Below are 25,809 nucleotides of genomic sequence, written 5' to 3' on the forward strand. Positions count from 1 at the left end.
AACATTTGAAATGTTTTGGCATGAAGATTCAAGGTTGTTGATCAATTGTGAAAAAATCATTTAGCTTCTTAAAAAAATAGTGAAAAATCATCTATAAGAAACAATAACATAGAAGTGATACATTAAGTGTAATCATGAAATAGTATAATTAAATTCCGACCGAACAATGAATCGAATGAAGTAGGTTTAAGTTGAAATTCAAAAACAAATCTGAAGTTCAACTATAAGAGTTAACATTAATATTTTATATTTATTTTGAATTACAACATATTTTTATTAAATTGTTTGAGAAATATTTGAGGGTGTATGTATTTTAAAAATTAAATGGTATAAGATCTAGTTTGAAATTGTTTTATTAAATTAAAGGAAATAGCAATGACCGGATATATTGCTATACACACCACCGTTTTAGGTGTACACTACATTAGTTAGCCAGAATTGGGATAAGCCCAATCTCCCTCATCAAACCCGGCCCCTCTCCTTTCACCTTCATTTTTTCATTCTTCTGTAACCCTAAAACACTGAAGCGCTCTCTCTACCTCTCCCTCCCTCCTTCCCTCAACCGCTGCCGCCGACTACCTCCCCCAACCACTATGAGATTGGCCTCAATTGACCAAAAGAATGGGTATGTACTTCTCTACAAAACACATGGGCCAGATAGAGCAAAATAAAGGTAATCTAAACTATTTTCACCTTTCTTTCTTTCTCTAGATCTTTTTGCATGTATTATTGTGATTCCTGATCTTTATCCTCATGTGAAAGTGTTATAAATTCATTATCCTTTTAATGTTAACTTTTTTGGTTTATTATACTGTTTGTTTCGAAATTCGATCAATTACTTTGAAAATAAAGGATGAAATTTGTTTGTTGAATTTTTTAATGCTTTAGTTATCTTGAAATCATAGATTTGCAGTGATAAAAATGGACAAAGTGAAATTTGATTGGAGCTATTAGACTTGTGTAAAATAGCCTTTATGTCCTTGTTTTCATTGAAATGTTACATAGACGCTATATCACAATTTTTCAAGACAATTTGGGTAAATTTCATGTAGATTCCCACTATATTATGTTTGTTCCACTCACTAGTTTGAGGTTAAAATTAAAACACCATTGTTTGTTGAATTCTTTGTGATGCATAATCAATTGAAACTGTTGCAAGAACAACTTTTCTGACTTATTAATTTTTCTTCTTCTAATTGTTGCTTTTGGATCATTTTTGCACATATAGTTGGCCATACTTTTTTTTTTACACATTCGTTCATTATGCATGGACTAATGTCCCAACATATCCAAGATAATGAAAATATGCTTATAATATCCCAATTAGGATTATTTTATAAGTATAACCAACTAATTATTATTTGTTTTGATTGATTAAGTGGGGTGATTGATTTTTTGCTTTGTTCTATCGAAAGTCCATATGTGGATTTTAGAAATCCAATTAACCCCAAATGTTCCATTAAATTATGGTATATCAAAGTAATCCTTAAAAATTTCAATTTCAACTCAGAGGTAGTTAAAGACTAATTAAGCATATACTATATCTTAATGCAAAATTTGACACCATGCGTTCTCTGTTTTAAGTTCATTCTTAATCATTTTGTTCACCATCTTTTGTTGCAAGGATAGAAGTTTAAGAGCACTCCAGAAGGGATTATATGTATCTATTGTTCCGGGACAGGACCACATAAATAGATTATAACAAAAATATAAATAATAACTTTTCGGCATTTCTCTCTGTTTCGAGTTCTCTGTTTCATGTTCATTCTTAATCATTTTACTGGTGAAAGGTTTGTTAATTCAATTAATTTTATTATGATTTGTTTGAAGATTAAGTCCTGTTTAGAGTTAATTTGAATGGGATGGTGAAGAAGATTGATCATGTTCACAAAGCTTTGAAACTTTTGACGTCAACTTGTGTAGAGGTAGCCACTTTTATATAGCTCTTATAATGGCATACGGTTGTATTAATCTTCACTCTATATTCAAAATGATAAGTAACTACACACTAACAAATATATACATGTATGTTTCTTGTATGGCATTCATATGTATTAAAAATTGTGCTTATGTATTATTGCTTATGTATTGTCTACACTATAGTATATGGAGTATCCTCTAATTTTGCTCTCTCTCCTTCTGAACTTAAACAACAACATGTTAACATCAAATTCCAAGAAACAATATTAAAATATCTTTTTTCACGTTGTCATAGCCATAATTCAAGCAAGAGTAACTGTAACGCCCTCCTTTTTATTTAATTATTTTAATTAGTTTTAGAATATATTTATATGATTGGTATGATTTACATGATTTATGTGATATTTTCTTATGTTATATGTTGGTATTTACTAGCATAATATAATTGTTATTTGGTGTAGAAATATATTTGTTATTTGTTATAGATATATTTGTTATTTGGTGTAGAAATATATTTGTTATTTGTTAGAGATATATTTGTTATTGGTGTATTATTATTATTAAGTGGGGGAGAGATATATTTAATTTAGAAATAAATAAGATTATGAGGAATAGAGTAGTTTTGAGGTGTAAGAGAAATATGAAGGGGGTTAGAATAGAAAGAAGAATAAGTTGTTGGGCCAAAATAGATTTAGGAAGAGCGTTTAATATTATAAATAGAGAAGCTTAGGTTAGAAAGAGTTTACCGGAAACCGCTTTTTGGAAAAGAGGAGAACAAGAAAGAAGAGAAGAGGAGAGAAAAGTCAAGAGAAGAGGAGAAGACCTTAGGAAAGAAGAACGCTGCCGCTGATTCAGGAATTAATCTAAGGTGAGGGTGAGACTATCTTGCATTAATATTAAGTTGTTAAATCATTAGATTACATCTAACAAGTTGGGGAGAGTTTGTGAAAATTTGAGAATTAGAGTTTTGAGAGAGATTTGATGATTAGATGATGAAAACTTGTTGAATTGATGTAGAAATTGTATACAGTCCTTAGATAACCCATAGGATGATTATTGGATGTAGTTTTGAGGTTAAAACCATGGAATTGGATGAAGTGTTGGTGAGTTTAAGAATTAGGGTTTAATAATTGTAATAGGTTGTTAATAGATTTGAGAACCCTTTGAATTTGCATACAGTAAGTTGATGAATAATTAGTGTTCTAATGATAGGGCAATCATAGAGTAATGATTAGGATCAAGTTTGGAGAGTATTGGATCGAATAAGAAGTGGAAAAGATTTTCCCAAAGCGAAATCGCAGCTGAACTGCGATTTTGCTGTCAATGTGCAAAACGCGTTTTTATTGTCTCAGTTTGACAAGTTTAAGTTCCGAACTGGGTTTAGCTGTAAACACGAAAGTTGTAGGTATGGATGTTAGCTTTCTAATGCCGTTGGTCTCACGTCAATAGGATTTATAGAGCTTGAGTTATGGTCAAATTACTGCATGTAGGTCACAGTGAATTTTTATGGACTTTCAGCACAACTTTTCCGAATTTAAAATAAAAACTGGTATTGATCGGTACAGAATTGGTCTTAGCCGTAAACATGAAAGTTTTAGATAATTTTGTTAGCTTTCTAGTGGCTTCGGTTTTACGTGAAAATAATGTTTGGTCTTTGAGTTATGATTAAAATACTACAGGGAGATCTTAGCGAAATTGTACGGTGACAGCATTCTCTGTTTCATGTTTTTGCGTTTTGTTCATATGTTTCTGTTTTGAATTGATCTTTGTTCTAAACATGAAAGTTGTTGATATTTGTGATATCTTTCCAGTAGCTTTGGTTTGACATGAAAATATGTTGTGGATAATTTATTATGTTTTTACAAAGATACATAGTGAATTATTGTCGATGTTTAAATACGATGTTATATGAAGTTGTTTATGATTGATGAATATGATGTTTTAAGATGTTGTTTATTATCATTTGATATTGTTATATTATGATATGACATGAATTATTTATGTGATCCATATGTTGTCAAGATGTTAAGATGTTAAGACGTTAAGATGATAAGAGTTGTTAAGTCGTCGAGTCGTTATGAAGTCATCAAGTTGTTAAGATGTTATGTTGTCAAGATATCAAGATGTTAGGATGTCATAGATGTTCATAAAGTTTCTAAGACGTAAGATGTTGAGTCCATGCATACTCATTTAAAGATGAGGGCTCATGCCCTGGAGCTTTTGCTCAACCACGACGATGGAGCTTTTGCTCAACCACGACGATGAGGGCTTATGCCCTAGGAGTATATTTATGCTCAACCACGATGATGAGGGCTTATGCCCTAAAATGGTACCACATGCATTTGCATTTTCATGATGATCAAAGATGGTTTAAGACGTTAAGAGTTGCATAGTCGAGTCTAGATGCATTGTCAGGTCAAGTTGTTAAGATGTCAAGTTATCGAGATGTTAAGATGTTAAGATGTCAAGTTGATGAGCTATTAATGAAGTGCTTTATGAATGATTATGATGCTTAAGATGATGAATGATTATGATGTGTATGATGATTGATTACGAAGTTGCTTATGATGATTGATTATGAAGTTGTTTATGATAAGATGCTATGTGATTTATGATAAGATGCTATGTGATTTATGGTATGATGCTATGTGATTTATGATATGATGCTACATGTTTACTAATGATGATATGTGATGATGTATGTGATATTATTGATAATATAAGATGAAGTATATGACTAATATAGGAAGAATAGTGACACTAGTTAAGAAAGTTTAAGTTGTTAGATATGATTAATGAATTATAAGATGTTTAAGTTGTTGAATGTACTTTATATGATTTATATGCTTTATATTATTGTTTGAGAAATCTCACCCCTCTGCTTGGAAATGTTGCTCTTCGTATGGGTAACTTGCAGGTAACCAGGATTAGTTGCGGTCGTGAGTGGACTCCTCACAAGTGTGTCTTAGGTGCTCTGATACGTAACGGGATGGGATTATGTCTTTACTTTCTGTTCCTTACGTATTACTTTATGAATCTTTCAAGAATTGATGTTGAACTAAGTTTTATGAAATTTTATATTGAGGCCCTTGTGCCAAAGATTATTTAAGTTGTCAAACTATTCCGCTGCGAAGTTTTAAAGATTATGTTGTTATATTTTTGAAGGATAAATTATTATTCCATTTACGTTTTTTTTAAGAAATGTGACATTCCGTTTTATGATGAAAAACTCTGATTTTATTTAAGAAATTTTTACGTTGGGAAAACGGGGTGTTACAGTAACAACAATGGATTTCTTCTCCATCCAAGAGAAATGGGTTTTCTTGCACCCTTTACTTATGAATACTCCAAAAGGCAATGAATCTTGTTTGCTTCCTTTGTTCTTAACCACTCTCTAAAAGCATCGGTCCTTTTTAAGTCTTGAATTGAAGTGCTCAATTTTTTAGATTTTTTCCTTCTTTGTTCTTTGAATTTTGTTTTAGATTTTTATCTATGAATGACATTGATGAGAATGAGAGGGATAAATTTGTAATGGTTTATGCACAAAATCAAAGAAGCTTGCTTCAATTTTTGTAAAGTTGTGTTTTTCCTCCTTCACCTTTTCCCATTTCTTCTATTAATTTTTTGGTTTTTATTTCCATGATTTTTTTGTGTGTGTTCATTCACTGAAGCGTGAATTGTGAATTGAGATAAAGAGAGAAAATTTGACCTTTTTTTATGAAAAAAACTAACTCATTATTTGAGATTGAGAGAAGACAAATCCAATTTAAAAATGTGAATGTTGATTAATTAAGCAACACACTGTTTTTTTTAGCATATGGAAATTTTTATGGAGAAAATGTATTAAACCATTAATTTCATTTACCATGAAGGTTGAAGAAATGGAAGGTTTTTGGGTGAAAAGAAAGAGAAAGAAGGTGTTGCCGTGTTGGATGAATTTTCTTATTATAATTTGTAAAAAAAAATGAAAAAGAATTTGGATGATTTATTGGGGGGAAGACTTCTGTCAAATTTTTTATGGAGGGAAAATAGTGTGTTGTGGGTGCATAATACTATTGGCGGATTAGATTAATCTAAAGGTAAATAATGTGGGTCCATTATGGACCAATATTTTTCATGAGTCCATTTTATACCAAACCCTAACTCTTTCTTTGTCTTATTATATGTACGCATTTATGTTTTAATTTATTGTGTTCGATTTTGTTTTGTAATATATTTATAGTTATGATTGAACCTCATGTTGATTCGAAAACAAAAAATTGTTGAACCCGAGATTGATAAACCTAAGATGCATGATGTGTGAGAAATACATTTTTTTTCCACAAAGAAGACAAATAACGTTCATTATGATTTGATTGATTTGACTCGTTGTGAAACGATCAAGTTTTTTTTAAAGGAAACAGTTAAGTTTTTTTTTTAAAGAAACAATTAAGTTTTTAAAAGAGGTTCTACAATATATACATGTTCGATGCTCGTTGAAATTTATAATTGATTATTGTTTTAAGGGTGTGTTCAGAGAACTATCACACCTTAATCTTGTTTTGTTTGAAGCAACACAGTCGCACCAAGAGTCTTATGAAAACGAGGATGACTCGTTTTTTACAAATGGATTTATAGATACTTTGAAGGAGGGTCAATACAAGATACCTGGAGAAGTAGTCGATCTAGTCAATATAAGATTCCAGCGAGAAAGTTCTCAACAAAGGGGGGAAGTGTACGTTTCGATGAAAAGGTATTTTCGTGAGAATAGACGTGTTGATCAATACCATACGGATCTTGAGTAGTCAAATTGGAATATGTATCGTGTATCATTCGACCATTTTTTTGAATCGTGTATCGTAAGATACATTAGCAAAAACAAAATATGACTTAAAATATCATATATAAACTCCAAAATACTTCAAATATCATATATTAACTTCAAGATACTTCAAAGCTCAAGTCAAAAACAAAAATAAATAACATAAAGCACCCTTAATTCAACCAAAATCAAACATAAATCCATGCTAATTGGGATGTTTTAGACCCTTACCATATTCACCAATAAGGTGTTTGGGAATAAAGAGTGAATTACGTATTGGTGAAGAATATTTTCGTATCGTATGTATCGATACAAGGTGCTTTGAGATACAAAGTCAGATACGTATCAGTGAAAGGTGTTTTCGTATTGTATCAAAATACAAAAATGATGTTTGTCATTGATGCATTAGAAGACCACAAACAACGTTGTTGAATAAGACTTTTACAATTTTTGTGACTTTTCGTTTATCAATCTTTAATTAATTAATGATGTTAATTAATAACACTAGTATGCTTAAATTAGTATAGTCTTAAAAATATTGTATTATGTGTATATGCATATATGTAATAGGCGAAAGAAAAATGATAAAAAGAGACAACATAAAGTCCTTTTATTTTTCGTTGCCTTAAAATGTGTACGTATTTATGTTTTAAATTATGGTGTTTGATTTTGTTTTGTGATATATTTATAGTTATGATTGAACCACTCGTTGATTCAAAAACAAACATTGTTGAACTCCCCGTTGCTAAACCTAAGGTGCATGATGTGTGAGAAATACATTTTTTCTCAAAGAAGACAAATAGCATTCAATATGATTTGACTCGTTGTGAAGCATTAAATTTAGTATTTATTATAGTTATAAACATATTTGATAATGGTTATGATTAAAGAAAACCATTTTTTATATTGGGTTGAGAGATGTGTGGTGTGTATAAAGGAACCAAAAAGAACTTAACACGAGAAAACACAGGGTCAAAAAAATGTGAATGTCCATTTAGGTTACATGATCATTATTTTAAATCAAGAATGTAGACTTAAAGTTCTGTTTGGAGTACACAATCATTGGATGACATCGAGGTTATAAAATCATATTCTTGCTAGTCATTTAGACGAGGAAGAGAATGAGCTTATTGCTGATATGACAGTGATTATGGGAAAATTGCTCCTCTCTCATAAAAATTGCTCACTCCCATACAAACTGTCGAAAATACCCCCATTATGACTTAACTCACGCAGATGTTAAACCCAGCGTGACTTAAGTCATGCTGAAGGCAGCATGAGTTAACTCACGCTGATTACAGGTCAACGTGAGTTAACTCACACTGGGTACTGAGCCACACTACTACTCAAATATTTTTTCAACTTTCCATGAGCCAATTCAACAATGTTGGTGGTTCTACACCCTGTAAGCAAGACTTTATTCGTCCATGCCCTCACAAATTTCTCCTTAACGGTGTTCAAAATTGTGGTTTCAACGTATCCAAGGAACTTTGGACTTTGGAAATGGTTCACATACCTTTTTGAATTTCAATAATGCACCTGCATATGAATCCTCCATAGGAGATTCGACCAAATATTTCCAAGCCCTCATGATTTTCTAAACAACATCACAATGTGTTTCCTCCTTCGCTTCATTCACTTCTTTCTCAACAACTTTTTCATCCTTACGCTTCGCTCCGACTCTACAATCCGTGATGCATGTAGCTTTAACATTCTTCCCAATATGAAAATAACAAAGTATAACGTCTGTTTTAGGGAGAACTTTGGAAACGACATTCATCAGAACATTTTCCCTGCCGGTGACAACCACCTTAGGCATGTTGAGTTTTGAGGACAAAAGACCAACCAACATTTTAAGTGTCCAAATAAAGTTACCCTCTTGTTTAAAGAAAAGAAAGGTAAAACCAACAAAATATGCCAAAATATGCCAAAACATTTTGGCAGAGGTGACACCATCAAATAACGACATCTAGTAGAAATTGATTTTGTAAGTGGAGTCTATGACCAAAACGGTCGGAAAAGTGTAAGCATATTAACCGACTATGGATAAGCAAAAGATATGTCTTCAAGAGTGGTATCCTCATTATTTACTCTTGTGAAATAGACGTATTTATGCTCCTCCAACTTTGAAATCAAGTATTGCATCTCCGTCTTGTCACCTCTTATCCGTTTGTGCCATCTAGTTCGCGCATTGTACACCTGCTTGATGGTCGTCAAACTTTTTTTGTTTTTTCCCTTAAAATTCATGGGAATATTTCCAGGCACCGCCAAGCTCTTTGTCATGTCGATAACTTTATTCTTCTCCTCCTCTTTTCTTTTACCTGCGAGAAGGTGCCCGACTAACTTTGGCGCCAACTCATGGTTGTGAATTTCACTAAGCATTGCAATCCACCAATCATTTGTACCCTTATCAAAGAAACCCCGCAACCTAAACGGACATTCACATTTCCTTGACCCATGCCTTCAAGGTTCGGTTTCTTCCTTGTCTTTGGTGGCTTGTATTCACCACTCCTTTCACATTGCATCGTCAATGTTGGCCTTAATAAACTTGATTTATCTATAGATATAGTAAATCTAGCCTTTGCCGCTTGTCGACGAACCCAACCAAGCAAATCCTCTCGCTCTCGCCATCTTTCATTTGTTAAAAAAATGAGGCGGTGTCTACTTCATAACCGCAGATCTTGGCAACACTGGTAGGTACCGATTTAGTTTTTTTTTTTTTTCAATGTGAGCTTGAAAGGGAATTTTGACTCTAAACTTCACATTAATGGCTGGTTTGACATCGCCGGAAGCTTCAATTATGGCCGATTTTGACTCAACACCATCAATCCGCCATATTTTCAACCATCAATATGTCTATTGAATAACAAAATAACAAGGAAAAATAATATAATTAACTTGTGCAACAAGCTAACAAGAAAATAAAAATTGGCGCAAAATTTGAAAACATGGCATTACACCTGCGTGAGTTAACTCACGCTGCCCTAACACCTGCATGAGTTAACTCGCGTTGGTCCAACATAAGTTAACTCACGTTCTGGTTGCTTCCAAAAACCAGCAAAATCAAATGAGTTTAGGCGATACATTGCTTATTTTTTATTCTTGATGAGCGTAGAAACTTGCTTTCTAACAATTTGTAATGATTTGAAATGAAGATTTTAACACAAAATTTCGCACTTTTTAAGTTTTCTGAGGTGGAGAAGGAAATAAAATGGTGTTGCAGTTAGAACTGATGAGTTTTGTAAAAAAATTGTAAAAAACGCAGCGTGAATTAAGTCACACTGAGGTTACTACATGCGTGAGTTAACTCACGCTGAAAGTACCGAGCCTGACTTAAGTCTTGGATACGCCATTAGACCGGTTGCTTGACTTGTCTGGTAAAGCCTCGGATGAAAGTGTTATCATTTTAAGCAATTTTAATTGATTTAATTTGTATGCCAAACCATATTATTTTTCCCATGTGAAAAAAACACACTAGCGTATATTTTTAAAAATAAAATAAAAAATGGAAGAAGCAACTCAACTAAACCAAACATCGCGCCGAAAGAAAACATTGGATAGCTCGGAACCGAACTGAACCGAAGGACCTGGATCTAGAGCATAAATATTCGGCGTATTATAATACACCTGGCTAAACTACGCTCCCAACTTGTCCCAATCACTGGCCGCAACACTAACATACACCGTCGCCTAAAGTGCTACACTCTACACCAAACCAAACCATCATGCTCCAACTCCCAACCAGACAATTCAAAAAGACGAAATAATTATAAAGAAAATCATTTAATTAATTAATTAATATAGTATATAATCGCAAAAATTAGTGTAAAATCATTTCTTTCAATATCTCTTCACTCTTTTCTTCATTTCTCTTTTCTCTTCTCTTCTCTTTCTCTCTGTGTTTATCGTTGAAGCCAAAGAAGAAGAAGCTATGGTTTCAACGAGACGCAACAGTGGTGGATCTTTCTCCAACAACAACAACTCCGGTAAAAGACCTTCATCTTCTTCCGATGACAAACCTCCTTCTTCTCCTTCATCTAAACGCCAAAAGGTTTTTCTTCAATCCGTTACGCTTTTTTCTCTCTTTCATCTTTCTTCGATTCGATTTCTTAATTTTGATTTTCATTCTTTCTCAGCCTGATAATGGCGCTGCTTCATCGGAGAAACCGCCGGAGAATTCAAATCCAGAACCGTCTGCCGATCCCGGAAAATGTGCTCAACCTGATGCTCAGATCGATGAACCTGTAGCAGCTGCTGATGATGATAAACCCGATGCAACTCCGCCGATTGCTGATGGTTTGTTATAAATCTTTTTCTGTTTAATTTAATTTTTTTATTTATTAATTGAATTGAATTGAATTGTTTTTAAATGTGAAAAGCTTCTACACCGACTCTGGTAGCTGATAAACCTAGAGCTTCGTTTTCTTCGTGGAGTTTATATCAGAAGCAAAACCCGAACCTCGAGTCTTCAGCTCCGTGGTGCCGGCTTTTGTCACAGTCTGCTCAGGTGAGAATTAGTTCAATAATTTTCAGACTCTTTTTTCAAGATTAATTCTTTTCTTTGTGTTTAAATTTGTTTAATTGTTTAATGTATTTGATTACTGCAGCATCCGAATGTTTCGATTTGCATACCGAATTTCACTATTGGCTCCAGTAGGAATTGCAACTTTCATTTGAAGGATCATACGATAAGTGGAAATTTATGCAAGATCAAACATACACAGGTATATTTTAGGACTAATGTAAGATAATGTGATGGGTTTTTTCAGTGTGTGATATGGTTATGGTTAGACTTTTCAAGTGTTGTCAATGTCGAATTGCAGAAAATGGTGGTTTGTTCGAATTTTGATATGCTACAGTGTTATAACAATGCTATAGCCACTAACTGATAACAATTTAGGGTGCGTTTGTTTAGATTTTTTCAGACAAATATATATTTTTTTATAAAAAAAATTACTTTTGTCTATTTTTTCAGGAAGTGTTAGTTTAGGATTTAAAAAAAAAAAAAAAATCATTTTTGACTCTAAAACGAAAAGCTAGCAGGATTAGGGCAGCTTTTCCCAAAATCTATTTTATTTTTTTTTTTGCAAAAACAAGAAGGTAGCACATGAACTAGTTTTGAAAAAACTGATTTTTATACAGTAAGGGCCCGTTTGTTTCAGATTTTTTCCCAAAAAAATCTATTTTTTCCTTTAAAAAAATCACTTTTTTCATTTTTAAGTGTTTGTTTAGGATTTTTAGAAAAATCATTTTATCAAAAAAATCTATTTTGACCCTAAAATGAAAAGCTATTAGGATTAGCTTTTCTCAAAATTTATTTTTTTCAATAACAAGGAGATAACACATGTGCATGTTAGAACTCATTTTTTTAAAAAAATGGATTTTTATGGATAGTAGGCAAACACAAATAACTTCAGATTTTTTTTAAAATCTCTAAAAAAAAAATCTCTAGATTCTTTTGACACAAAATCTATTTTTTTTTTTTTTGGTGGTGGCCGGGGTTCGAACCCCGGACCTTGCATATTTTATGCACTGTCCCTACCAACTGAGCTAAGCTCACAACGACAAAATCTAATTTTTTTAAAGCTGAAACAAACGCACCCTAAAACAAATAGAAATAACTTCTGATTTTTTTATCACGCAATCTACGCTTTTTAAAGTTAATAAACACACCCTAAATTGCGTATCGCAGAAATACAGTGGTTTGTTAAAATTCCGTTAAGCTATAGCATAATTGCGCCATTATAGCTGGTATTTGACAACATTAGGCTTCTCTGAGCACACACCTCAGAAAGAATACTGGATTATTTTTTCTGGTTAGTGTTTCATACATGGTTGTGGGCCCTATAAATTCCACATTGGAGGTGTGTGCTTGGTTGGTTGCCTTCTTCCCTTTTTTCCTTGTTTGAGGTGAATATCTTAGATATGTATGTGCAGTATGATCACTGTTGTTTCTCGAAATGATCAGCGCGAGGGAAGTGACGTGGCTGTGCTAGAGAGTACGGGTAGCAAAGGATCTGTGATAGTTAATGGGACACTTGTCAAGAAGAGTACCTGCTGCACGCTTAACTCAGGCGATGAGGTGGTTTTCGGCTTGCATGGAAATCATTCTTACGTATCCTTTTATTTATTGATTTTTCATTTCATTTCAATACCGTTTGTTCATCCTTTATGTTATTTTTTAAATGGGATTATCATTGTCAAGTAATTATATCTACGTTTGCGTGTGTATCTCTCTCTTCCAAGGTTTTCCTTGATTTATATTAATCTAGATTTTCCAGCAAGTAAACACTGAGGTTGCAGTTAAGGGTGCAGAAGTTCAGAGTGGCGTTGGTAAATTTATGCAGCTTGAAAGGAGAAGCGGAGACCCTTCAGCCGTGGCTGGGGCTTCTATCTTGGCATCTCTTTCTAATCTCAGACAGGATCTTACAAGATGGAAGTCTCCATCTCAGACTGCCAGTAAACCTCACCAGGGTGCTGATGTTTCTATTCATACTGTTCTCCCTGATGGTACAGAAATTGAGCTTGATGGCCTGGGCAACTCAACTCCAAGCATGGGAACTGATAAAGCTGCCGATGCTGAGGCTAGCAACAAGAACACTCCTATGGATTGCGATCCAGAGGATGCGGGCGCAGAGCCAGGCAATGTAAAATACTCTGGGGTGAATGATTTGCTAAGGCCTTTCTTCAGGATTCTAGCTGGATCTACTACTTGTAAACTAAAATTGAGCAAAAGTATCTGTAAACAGGTATTGGAAGAAAGAAATGGGGCGGAGGACACACAAGCTGCATCGACTTCGGGTACATCTGTACGCTGTGCAGTTTTTAAAGAAGATGCTCATGCTGCAATACTGGATGGAAAAGAACAAGAGGTGTCCTTTGACAACTTCCCATACTATTTAAGGTATAACTAGTCCATGCCTCAATGACTTTCATGGAGTTTCCAGCTTTGTTTTGTCATTGTATATATTTGTTTGAATTTCTAATTGTCATTTTTTGTTATGCTGTGTATTTTATGTTTTTTTAATTTTTTTTCCATTCAAAAAATAATTTTTATTTTCCAATTCATGTTCATTCGTTTATTTTTCGTATCAAATAATGCAATGCAAAATTAATTTTATTTCACAATGCAATCTCTAGAATGTAAAAAAATGTGCAAAATGGAATAAGTCACCTTTATGTAACAACAAGAAGGTGTGCTTTGGTACACCAGTTAGAGTTGTTGCCTTGCTACTAGAAGGTCACAATTCCGAGTTTTGAAATTAGGCTGTTATAAATGCATGCTGTGCTAGGGCCACTTATACTAGGCCCATAGTGAGTCGCATCCTTCCTTGGACCTCATTATGGTTGGAACTTTATGGTACCACCGGGTTAACAATGTAGTGTTCTATATAACCATGAAATTTGATATCCTTCGAAGCTAGAGATGTTGATTTTGGAACTATGTTGCCATCTAATTTAGTGTATTAGTTTTAAATAATTAAGTCCAATAATTTTTATAAACAATAGCAGATGATATCAAATATTACATAGTAATTTAGTTTATACCATTTAAATTTCTAGTGAGTGTATTTTGACCATCGTAGTACTTTGATCTTAATTATTTTATATAACCTTGAGACAAATTGATATGAAATTTAAGTCAGATATGGCAATGACAACTATAACAATATAAGCCTTTTAGTAGTAGGTGTAGTCAGATGCATGGATTAAACGACATCATTTTGTATACAGCTAATCAATCTTTCTATTCAATTCTTACCCAACCTTATTTTCCTTCCCCTTCCAAACTTATGTTTCTCTCCCTTCCAAACTTATGTTTCTCATTTTAAAGTCAGCAATTAATCACCCTTGAAAAGGCCTTCAGATGAAACGTTTTTGTTGGGTACAACCTGGCTGACTACTCTCTCGTCAACCAAAAACTTGCTTCCTGCTGGATTAAGCCAATATATTTACTAGATGCAGACAGAATACTTGTCTCATTTTTGGAGTACGTGTGTGATCAATGTAGATGCCAGTTAGAATAAACAACCAAGGAGATGATGGAATGTCACTAGTTACTCCTCAAGCAGTCGGAAAAATGAAATTTGATTGAAGAAGAAAGATCGATATGCTATGAAGCACAGATAGAGACACGTTGACGCCGATAATAATTTGAGAAAATGACACAATTCAATGTAATCATACGTGTTGGTGTTGTGTCGGATACCGACGCGTGTCCGACACTGAACATGCCTAATCTGAGGAGTGTCCGTTCTTCTTTTATGATATGCAAACTATTTTTGGTGAATTGGAAGAGAATATCAAATGTCTTATATAGTCAGCTTCTTAAGTAATAGTTTATAATAGATAGTAGTTTATCTTGTATTCTATATGTATTGGAATGTTATGTGGATAATCCTAAAAACATATCAACTCTGGTATTCTTTTTCTCTCTCTTCTATTTTGTAATAATATAGTTATACTGAACATGCCACTTTTATTATTGATGGTCCAAAATCGATGTGTTAGCTTTGTCTTCGCATGTTGGTTTGTTTTCTGCCAATGCCTATTTCTAGGACTTGGCAGTGGCTTAACATTGTCTTTTGATTTTGAACAAGATCTTTTATGTAGTCGCAGTTGTGTTGCTAGTGTTTCAAGCTCATGTAACTAATGTGTGTTGCAACCATTTAAAACCATGATTTTAAAAGTATTCATTGAAATTTCTGAGACATTTTTAAAGAAAGCTTATTACTATTCTGTATTTGCATGATTTAATTGAGCCCATGCATACTGGTTGATGTCATTCTTATTTAACTCAGTTGCTGATTATCTTTTTGCAGTGAGAATACAAAAAATGTCCTGATTGCAGCTTGCTTTATACACCTGAAGCATAAAGAACATGCAAAGTACACCGCAGATCTTCCCACCGTAAACCCTCGTATTCTACTCTCAGGACCTGCAGGTTTGTGGTTATTTGCACCATTGCTCTTCTGTCTCATTCTCTCTCTCTCTCTCTCTCTCTCTCTCTCTCTCTCTCAATATACACAATTTCATTTTGGTTTTTTTCTCCCTTTATCATTAATTCACTATCCCCCTCAATTCTGTACATTTTTTGTTGCAGGGTCAGAAATATATTCGGAGATGCTTGTAAAAGCACTTGCGAAATACTTTGGTGCTAAATTGCTCATATTTGATAGTCAATTGCTTTTGGGTGTAAGATTAAGTTTCTCCGCTGGTCTGATATTTGGATTAATCCTTGCATACCTTTTTCATCTGTGTCTTTAAGTATTCTTTTTGCTAATATAATTCTAACAATGAATCTTCATTCGTTGCATCTTGACAGGGTTTATCTTCTAAGGAAGCCGAGCTGCTCAAAGATGGATTTAATGCTGAGAAATCTTGCAGCTGCCCCAAACAAAGTCCTACATCCACAGACATGGCTAAGAGCATGGATCCACCAGCTAGTGAAACAGATACACCTAGCTCTTCAAATGCTCCTACTTCACATGGCCTTGAATCTCAAGCTAAGTTGGAAACTGATAGTGTACCATCTACGTCTGGGACAGCTAAAAATTGCTTGTTTAAACTAGGTATCTGCTCTTCTGTTTTTATCGCATCTTAGGAAGCATTAGTTTTATCGGAAAGTACTTACATTTATCATGCAATAATCCTGCAGGCGACCGGGTTAAATATAGTTCATCTTCTGCTTGTTTGTATCAGACATCTTCTTCAAGGTACAAGTTTGTAGTAAATTGTTCTGAATTGGTCTGTATTTTTCATTGAACATGCATTGTTGTCCAGATCTCTCGGCAGTTATCTTTTATCTTGTGAGAGCTATTCAAGTTAAAAAGATATTTGATTCTTAACTTACAGAAAAGCCTTTATAAGTTTATGGGAGCTTATGGAGAAGATAAATGAGAAAACTTATAAAAACTGAGGTGCAGAAGTTAATTTCAACTTACGAAATTATTATTTAGATGACCTAGTTAGTACTAAAGCATGTAAGTTGAACTACGATCGGGAGGAGGATAAAAGAATGTAACTCGGAGGATTTTATCATGGATTGTAAGATCCTACCAAAACAACAACATTATTGTGGTTGCATTTACATTTTTTTTTATTGCTTATTATTATTTAGTTTATAATTTTTTTTTGTTATACTTCAACCATTATTTTAAATAAACAAGAAAGTGATTTGGATTGGCCCCGTTGAGACTTAGTAAAACCAAAACAAGAGAGGGGCCATACAACCCAATTCTGTCATCCTCACAAACAAAATAATCTATAGAAAATTAAATAAATTGGGCCTGCTGGCCTAGGATCTCTTCTTTTCAGAAGGAAACCCTAGATGCACATTGCCTTGTGCTGTACCAGAGAGATGGTGAGGAGAGACAGGGCACTGTGTTTAGATCTCAGGTCTCACAAGTCACAACAGTGACCAGAGTGGCGCTTCGTCTACAGCCTTGCAGAAATGGCCGCTAGCATAGAAAGGGAGAGAGGGGCTGCACTCGCACAATAAAATGGGTTGCTAAAACTTGCTCCGTAAAATGTCTTTGCCAAGTTCGGAATGATGCAGAGATCCTACAATTTTGCGATCTAGTGCGATGATCAGTTTCAAGTCTCTCCCCTTCAGGCTTAGAGTCGTGCAACCCTACGTCCCAACATGCAATTTGACAACACTGGTTATTACAAAGTAGCTTAGTGTCGTGGTGGAACTTCTTTTCACTAAAACTGAGGAGTCATAGCACATTTCCCTAAAAAATGGTTATGCCACAACAATCCCAATTTGGAGGCTTTAACGAATGATGTATAGAGACCCAATTTGAAATTTTGAATTAGCTTCTGACTTGTATTAGAAGTTACCTTAATTTTTTTAAGTGCTTATCATACAAATACCTATGTATAAGCAATTTTCACAATTGAAGAGGAAATTAGGAGAAAATCTGTATAAGCTTTCTACAAGTTTCTTTTACAAGCTGTTATGATCTTATGAAAATATGGGGAAAACAGTTTATAAGCTGTTTCAATAAGCTCTTCCAAACACGTATGCGAGTGCTATGTCAAAATATGAGCTCAAATATGCTCTTCCAAAACCCCCTTATGAGTAAACTATACAACTTCTGGTGATCCAGGAATTATGCTGGGAAAGGGGGGGTTTCGTTAACACTTTGTTTGAGGGGAAATGTGTCAGGAAATAAAATAGGAGGGAAAAAAAATTAGAAGTAACGTGTAAGAAACATGGATATTAAATCTTGTATAGTGGTGCAGAGCAGTCTTACCGGCTGCCCCCATGGTGGCATGGCAGTTTAGCAGGGTGACTGCTATGTTGAGGAGCACTGAAACACACACACACACAAAATTAAAGAAATCCTATCATAATCATAAGTCATTGTCTTATGCTAAACACACTAGTTAGTAACAATAAAGGTCAACAAACATAAAGAGAAAACACAGAACATTGACTTATCTGAAAGTAAATAATTAAAAAAGAGTCTTCTTTGAATACACGACGATGTGAATGAAGTGGAGATCAAAGAGGGTTGTGATGTGATATGCGAAATGAGGCTTGGCTTGAAACAAAAGTCGACTGCTGTCTATCATTCTATAATGCCACTGGAGAGATGGTTCAGTGTTTAGAAAGGGAGGCCAGTCTTCGCTGTGCTATAGGGTCTAATCTCTCAGATAGGGAGTGTGAAAGAAATGCAGCTATAGCCCCAAATCAGAAAAACACCCCAACATATGGCTTCAATAATGTGCAGACAGGCTGTGTAAAAATGAAATTTTCCTTGTGAAGAATAGTGGCTGCAAGGGCTGTGCTTTCTCAGGACAATAGCTGTGACTTCTGCTTCTTGCAAATGCTCAATGACAGTGAAACTTTTGTATAGGAAAATTGCGATTAAAATTTATTTTCCGTCTCGTTTTGTTGGCAGTCGTACAAATGAAGGGCAAGAAAATGGATAGGAAAACTTTTGTATCATCTATGTTAACTTGGGCTAAAATGATATTTCTCGATTGTGTAGTTTAGAATACTATAGTTGTTTATTTATTTCGCCTTCATTAAATTTCTCTCCTTTTTTAGCAGAATCAATGTAGGTCCCATATTCTTTTCTGTTTAGTTCCTCCATATTACTCTCTGTTTCGTAACTTCCATTTTTCCCACATTTCTCACCCATACCACACAAGTGCATTTGTTTTTATTTTTGATTATAATTTTGCTTAGCAATTGCATGTACAGGGGTCCATCTAATGGAAGTCGGGGGAAGGTTGTCTTAATTTTCGATGATAATCCCTTGTCAAAAATTGGTGTAAGATTTGATAAACCTATACCTGATGGGGTTGATCTTGGAGGTGCTTGTGAAGGAGGTCAAGGATTTTTCTGCAACAGTAATGCCCTACCCATCTAATTAACTATATTTTTAGTTTACTATATATTCATTGAGCATTATCTTGGTCCTAGATCTTGAAGTTGTCCTTTTCTCTTTTCAGTCACTGATCTTAGATTGGAAAACAGTGGCATTGACGAACTCGACAAATCGCTTATTAATACGTTGTTTGAGGTTGCCTTTTACTCTGATTTAATAAATACCTCTTATAACATCATTGTATTGTGCTTTAATCTTACAGTAATACATCTTTGTTTCAGGTTGTAACTAGTGAGAGTAGAGATTCACCTTTCATTTTGTTCATGAAAGAAGCAGAAAAGTCTATAGTAGGAAATGGAGATCCATATTCATTTAAAAGTAAGCTTGAAAAGCTTCCCGACAATGTGGTGGTAATAGGTTCACACACTCACTCCGACAGTCGAAAGGAGAAGGTAATAATTATGCTTTCAGGGTAACTATTTTGTAATGCTAAAATGTCGTTTGCGTTGAGGCATTAGAAGCTTATATATAGACACACACACACACAATTGCAGAAAAAGATTTAACAACCCGATAATCTGAATAATGTTTTATATATCCATGTCATTTGGTTTAGGTACATAAAAACTTACGAAAGAAAGAATTATTCAGAGTCCAAAAATCTGTATTTTCTAGTTAGTGTACTACAACTGGTTTTATTTTATTAATTTAGAAACCGAGGAAGTAGATGTCTGTAATAGTTGAAGTGAGATACTAAACAGATATCCTAAATATACGGTCCTTTGGGTTTCCATTTCATCCTTGGTTTAAATGAATGTGTATAAGCATATGTTTTGCTGATATATAACTATTTTTCTTTGCAGTCACATGCTGGGGGTTTGCTTTTTACAAAATTTGGCAGCAACCAGACTGCCCTTCTTGACTTGGCTTTCCCCGTAAGAGCTATATGTCCTTAATCAGTTCAATCTTTTATTGGGATGATGAGGCAGGAATTACTTGTATATGCTTGTCTTTTGTTTGTCTTGCATGCAGCCCAGCAAAAGTTCTTTCTGGCTTTCTCAGCTATAATAACATTACATCTCGTTTTGTTTTTCCAGGATAGTTTCGGAAGATTACACGACAGGGGTAAAGAAGTCCCAAAACCAAACAAAACTTTGACTAAGCTATTTCCAAATAAAGTAACAATTCACATGCCACAGGTTTGTACAATGAATTGCATGTCATTCCTTTTATACTCACTCTCTCGTTGTATAATTATAAAACGATTATTCCACAAGTTTAAGCTGTTGGGTTAAACTTAGGAAGTACACAAATGGTTTATTTTTATCGAGTCCCCTCATAGCTTGGCTTGAAGCACCGGTAGTGCTCAAGCCGATAGTTAGTGGTGAAATGTCCAATTGATTCCATAGATGAGGGCCACACCACAAGGATTGAACTCACCAGTCACGAGCACTAATAAAAGCTTTTATTATATTAATGTTATTTATTACATCTTCCCTTTTATAGGATGAGGCACTTCTAGCATCATGGAAACAACAACTTGATCGAGATGTGGAGACTCTTAAAATCAAAGGAAATTTGCACCATTTGCGCACCGTAAGTAACTTTGTGATATTTGCAATTTGATTCAAATATTCATTTTTTCATAGCTTATACCGCATATTAGTCTACAAACATTGCTTTGGCTGACATATGACACTTCTCAAGAGCCATTTTCATTATGCATCTTGGAACTAGGAATTCCATTAATGCATATATTCTTTGAACTTGTTCTGAAATATCCAATGCAAATTTGTTTTTACGTTGCTTCCAAATAGAGTGCATGCAACAAAAAATATTTAAAATACATTTTCTAATTTTAAATTTGCCATTATTTTCGTTTAAATCAATGCTAGATAATGGTGTCTTGAATGAAATATCTTGTGCATCTCACTACATGTTAAGCGAAGCCTGTTATTGCTGTTTCCTGAATCCGTTTTGTTCTGGCAAAAACTTGAAGGGTTTTAATTTGACTAGTGGTTTAAAAAATGTTAAGTTTCTAAGGTTTTCTCTGGGTACTGGAAATGTAATCATGGCCATGTAAAATGTGGCATGCCATGTATTCTAATTGTTTTCCTTGGTACAATATTTAGATTTTTGAGACAAAATAGGTACTGGAATTGTAGTTTATTACTTAGCTTAGTTTATTGCACCGTTTTTCTACAGGAATTGTGCTTTACATGTTTTACTGGTGCTTTTTTCGTTCTCTGTTATTGTTGTTCTTGTGGAACCTTTTATTTTTCATCCAAATATTCTTGATCTCAAGCTGCCCAAGTTATGGACTTGTGTGGGGTGCAGGCCCGGCAAAAAAATTCCATAGGAAAAATAAGAAAAATAGTAGTATGAATAGTTGCAGGAGTTTTGTTTGACTCAAGTATGGGTGTACTGCTCAATGCTCATGATGACAATATAGCCCTCTGCAGTCAATACCTTATCTGTTTTAGAAATTATTGGAGGTTCTCATGTGCAAGTAGTACATGACTCATACTGTGATGTAAGCTGTTAATATTCGAAACAGGATGCACCTTAAAAACAAGAAGCTAGACAAACTATAGTTTCATATGCTAATTTAGTTGGCGTCATTAATTGCTTTTTGTCAGTTATCATTCTTTTTCGTTATCTTTTTGTTCATTTATTTCATTGCGTTTTAACTTCAATGATTCCACATTCCATGTTTAATTTGTACTCTGTTCAATTGTTTCATGGTTTATAAATTATAATTGCAGTCATACTGCTTTTAGTCACGATTTTTCAAATTTTATTTATAGGTTTTAAGCCGTAGTGGGATGGAATCTGATGGACTTGAGAGCTTGTGTGTGAAGGACCTGACACTTACAAATGAAAGTATGTTTTACCATGAGTACTTGAGGATTTACTGCTCAGTTCTCTCTGCTATATCATTTTTGCTATATTGCAGATTCAGAGAAGATTCTTGGTTGGGCTTTAAGCCACCATTTGATGCAGAATCCTGAAGCTGACGCAGATGCAAAGCTTGTGTTGTCTAGTGAGAGGTAATTATTTACTTGTACTGCCGTGTGCTTGATATTTCATGTGACTGAAAGGTCATGGGTTCAAGTCCTGGAAACAGCCTCTTGTGTAAAAACAGGGTAAGGCTGCGTACAATACTCCAAAATGGTGGGACCCCTTCCCGGACCCTGCGTATGCGGGAGCTTTGGTGCACTGGCTGCCCCTTTTTTCACTGCCGTGTGCTTGATATTTCAAATATTATTTAACCTAATTTTGTTATTACTAATTAATTATTCTTCCAATACAAAATGTTTATTCTACCAGCATCCAGTATGGAATTGGGATCTTTCAGGCTATCCAGAATGAGTCGAAGAGCCTAAAGAAGTCTCTTAAGGTGATTGTTGTGAAGTTTTGCTTCTTTGATTGTTTGCTTGACTCGGCTTCTTTGATTGTTGGAAATAGTATCTTTTGTTAGTTTGTTACAACCCAGTACTATTGATTGTGGATGGCGTTAATCTAAAAAGTCCACCATAAAACGCCATGGCACTGCCATCCTTCTCAACAAGGCCGTGGCTGTGGTAAAAAAATCTGCCACTGCAATCAGCCATGGCCAATATTTAACATCACAGTTACCGCCTTACTGCTGTGAAGTAATTCTATTGAAATTTTTTTACGAACTTATTTCACAAATGCTGTATTTTGAATCATCCTGCTTCTGTTTTTTGAAATCAGGACGTTGTAACAGAAAACGAGTTTGAAAAGAGGCTTTTGGGTGATGTTATTCCACCTAACGACATTGGTGTTACTTTTGATGATATTGGAGCTCTTGAAAATGTCAAGGATACACTGAAGGAATTGGTGATGCTTCCTTTACAGAGGCCTGAGCTTTTCTGCAAGGGGCAGTTAACCAAGGTCTTCTTCTACAGATTGACATACATTATACTGTTTTACTACTATGTGATGTTTAACAGTTCAAGTCAGATATCGCTATTATTGTTCTTTCCCCTTCCTTCTCTTTTACTATTCTTATTCTGTTGAGTTTATGATGCTTTTGAGGGGATAATAGTTCTGATTCTGACTGGGGAATGCGAACAGAAATGCGATAAATTTGAGCTAAATTGCTACCTTTTTATTTGTGGTTGTGTTTGATTTGCTGAAAATTAAAGGAACCAACAACACAAATTTCTTGTTCTTGCCACGGTACAAAACAAAATAGCATTTGCAATATGCAATTGGTTCTGAAAGCTGGTTTTTGTAGCAAAAAAAATTAATCCAAAAACTTTCAATAAATCTATTTCATTTTGGGGACAACCTAGTTTTACAAATCTTATGCCATGTGGGGTGAAGTCCATTGCAGATCTATATATAGGCAGTAGAACAACACATTACAATATACTGTCATACAAAGGCTTTTATATCACCATGTAGTTCTTGTGCTTGCAGCAACCCTCTAATTGTTGTTTCAATGCTACTGTTCATTTTGATTCATTAAGTTCATACTCCCCTCTTCAAAATGTTGCTCATTTAACTGTGTGAATTACGTATTGTGCAGCCATGCAAGGGTATTCTATTATTTGGTCCCCCAGGAACAGGTAAGACAATGCTTGCCAAGGCAGTTGCTACCGACGCCGGTGCAAACTTCATCAATATTTCGATGTCAAGCATCACATCTAAGGTTAGATTGGCTTCACTGTGTTTATTTTGTTCTCTTTTTTTTATCAGTTCTTTGTTCATCTTGACGAGTGTTCTCCACATTTTTCTTCAGTGGTTTGGTGAGGGTGAAAAATACGTCAAAGCTGTTTTCTCACTGGCAAGTAAAATTGCTCCCAGTGTGATATTCGTGGATGAAGTAAGTTCTATAATAGAATGTTGGATTGTATTAATTCATCACTTGAAATATAGATCACAGTGTAAACTTGTATGGTTTCTTGTATAGGTTGATAGCATGTTGGGCCGGAGGGAAAATCCAGGGGAGCACGAGGCCATGCGAAAGATGAAAAATGAATTCATGGTGAACTGGGATGGCTTACGTACAAAGGATACTGAACGAGTTATTGTGCTTGCAGCCACCAATAGACCTTATGACCTTGATGAGGCTGTCATACGAAGGCTACCTCGGAGGTTAGTTCATTCACATTTCAGTTTGATCTTTTTCCTTTGTTTTATTTTGGGAGGGAGGTTGAAGTTTTCTTGGTCTTCAATATTCTGCAGATTAATGGTAAATTTACCAGATGCTCCAAATAGAGCAAAGATATTGAAAGTTATACTCGCAAAAGAGGACTTATCTTCTGATGTTGATCTGGGTGCAATTGCAAATATGACTGACGGATACTCTGGAAGTGATCTTAAGGTATTGAGTGTTCTATTTCCTTTTTCTCTATACTTTTTTAAGAATAAGGTTACTGATGCCTTCATGCTCGCTCTTCTATTGCAGAACTTGTGTGTAACTGCTGCACACCGTCCTATTAAAGAGATATTGGAAAAGGAAAAAAAGGTACAGTTCTTTATAATGGTGTATTAGCAGTATGCTAGGTCCTCTGAGCTTGTCATTTTTCTTGACTGTAAATTATCAGCTAGAATGATCTGTGTTTGAATAAATAATCCTAAAGTCATTGTTGGATGAATAATTCATAGTGTTGTAACATGTTTGATGCGTGACAGGAACTTGCTGCTGCTCTAGCAGAAGGTAGACCTGCACCAGCACTGCGTGGAAGTGATGATATCCGATCTTTAAACATGGAAGATTTTAAACATGCTCACCAACAGGTGTGACAGAATTTTATTTTTACAAACTCCCTCTAGCCCTTTAGAACTCCAAAACAAAATTAACTTTAAATGTCATTTTGAATCAGGTATGTGCAAGTGTTTCCTCTGAATCAGTAAATATGACGGAGCTTGTACAGTGGAATGAACTCTATGGTGAAGGTGGTTCAAGAGTTAAGAAAGCATTAAGCTATTTTATGTGAGTTTCTCCTTTGTACAAAATGCCCCCCCCTCCCAATCACTGCCTCCTCCAGAAGCATGCATGTTTGTAGTTTTGCTCGTCTGTTGAGACTTGCAATGCTTGCTGCTGAGCAATTTCGTTTGTAAAAGGAAATATAGGTTTTTTAAGTTATTTTTTGTTACCTGCGGGATGTTGGGTTTTGAAAGGAGCAGAGCTGTGGTGAAATTTGACAAGGCTCTGCTTATTTTTATTTTGTTCCTCATCCCCTGGCTACCAATGCAGAAGATGTGTTGAAAGTTTTAAGTTATAAGTGTCGCACTAGAAAAGGAAGAGTCACATGACCGTGTGAAAATATTTATTGTTCACTCCTAATGGAATTTGCTGAAACAATAAGCATTTAGATCATTACTATTTGTTTCGTTTTATGCATGTGTATATATATAAATTGCTGACGTTTCAACATGTGAAAAAATCACATCAAATGAATGGAGAAAGCTGGGTGTTTGATTTTAAGTTTAATTTCTCTTGATCTATCTAATTGAGAATTTTGAAAAGTTTTAATGGGAGATGTATTATGGGTCTAAATTAGTTTTACACTCACATCCGGTGAAAACTTATCATATTGTCACGTAACACTTTTTTTTTTGGTGGTGGCCGGGGTTTGAACCCCGGACCTTGCATATTTTTATGCATTGTCCATATCAACTAAGTTATGTTCACAAGGACATTGTCACGTAACATATAACAATAATGGTACAATACTTGATTGTTGTTGGACGAAAATTAGTTTATTC

The 25,809-nt window shown here is 34.6% G+C and overlaps 1 protein-coding gene across 7 annotated transcripts; it reads left to right on the forward strand.

Annotated features, from left to right (window-relative positions):
• The first annotated feature begins 10,554 nt into the window (after nucleotides 1-10,554).
• LOC146940204 (uncharacterized) lies at nucleotides 10,555-25,420 on the forward strand. 7 transcript variants are annotated; one of them, XM_085753869.1, is made up of 28 exons: nucleotides 10,555-10,772; nucleotides 10,858-11,017; nucleotides 11,101-11,228; nucleotides 11,329-11,445; nucleotides 12,659-12,836; nucleotides 12,994-13,383; nucleotides 13,471-13,625; nucleotides 15,544-15,665; nucleotides 15,825-15,916; nucleotides 16,047-16,293; nucleotides 16,380-16,437; nucleotides 18,939-19,087; nucleotides 19,190-19,260; nucleotides 19,347-19,517; nucleotides 19,929-20,000; nucleotides 20,163-20,264; nucleotides 20,572-20,661; nucleotides 21,873-21,948; nucleotides 22,022-22,115; nucleotides 22,396-22,465; nucleotides 22,804-22,983; nucleotides 23,624-23,746; nucleotides 23,837-23,920; nucleotides 24,008-24,192; nucleotides 24,283-24,421; nucleotides 24,506-24,565; nucleotides 24,733-24,837; nucleotides 24,924-25,420. In XM_085753869.1, exons 5-28 carry the CDS (start codon nucleotides 12,660-12,662, stop codon nucleotides 25,035-25,037), a joined length of 3,126 nt encoding a protein of 1,041 aa, XP_085609995.1. In that variant the 5' UTR covers nucleotides 10,555-10,772; nucleotides 10,858-11,017; nucleotides 11,101-11,228; nucleotides 11,329-11,445; nucleotide 12,659; the 3' UTR covers nucleotides 25,038-25,420. The 7 variants fall into 7 exon arrangements, with proteins under 7 accessions (XP_085609995.1, XP_085609996.1, XP_085609992.1 ...); XM_085753870.1 differs by having other exon boundaries at nucleotides 12,994-13,368; XM_085753866.1 differs by having other exon boundaries at nucleotides 12,690-12,836.
• The last annotated feature ends 389 nt before the right edge of the window (nucleotides 25,421-25,809 follow it).

Source organism: Medicago sativa, chromosome 3 (assembly GCF_051527215.1).
Source record: "Medicago sativa cultivar Bolivia chromosome 3, Bolivia_mono, whole genome shotgun sequence".
NCBI classification, from domain to species: domain Eukaryota; kingdom Viridiplantae; phylum Streptophyta; class Magnoliopsida; order Fabales; family Fabaceae; genus Medicago; species Medicago sativa.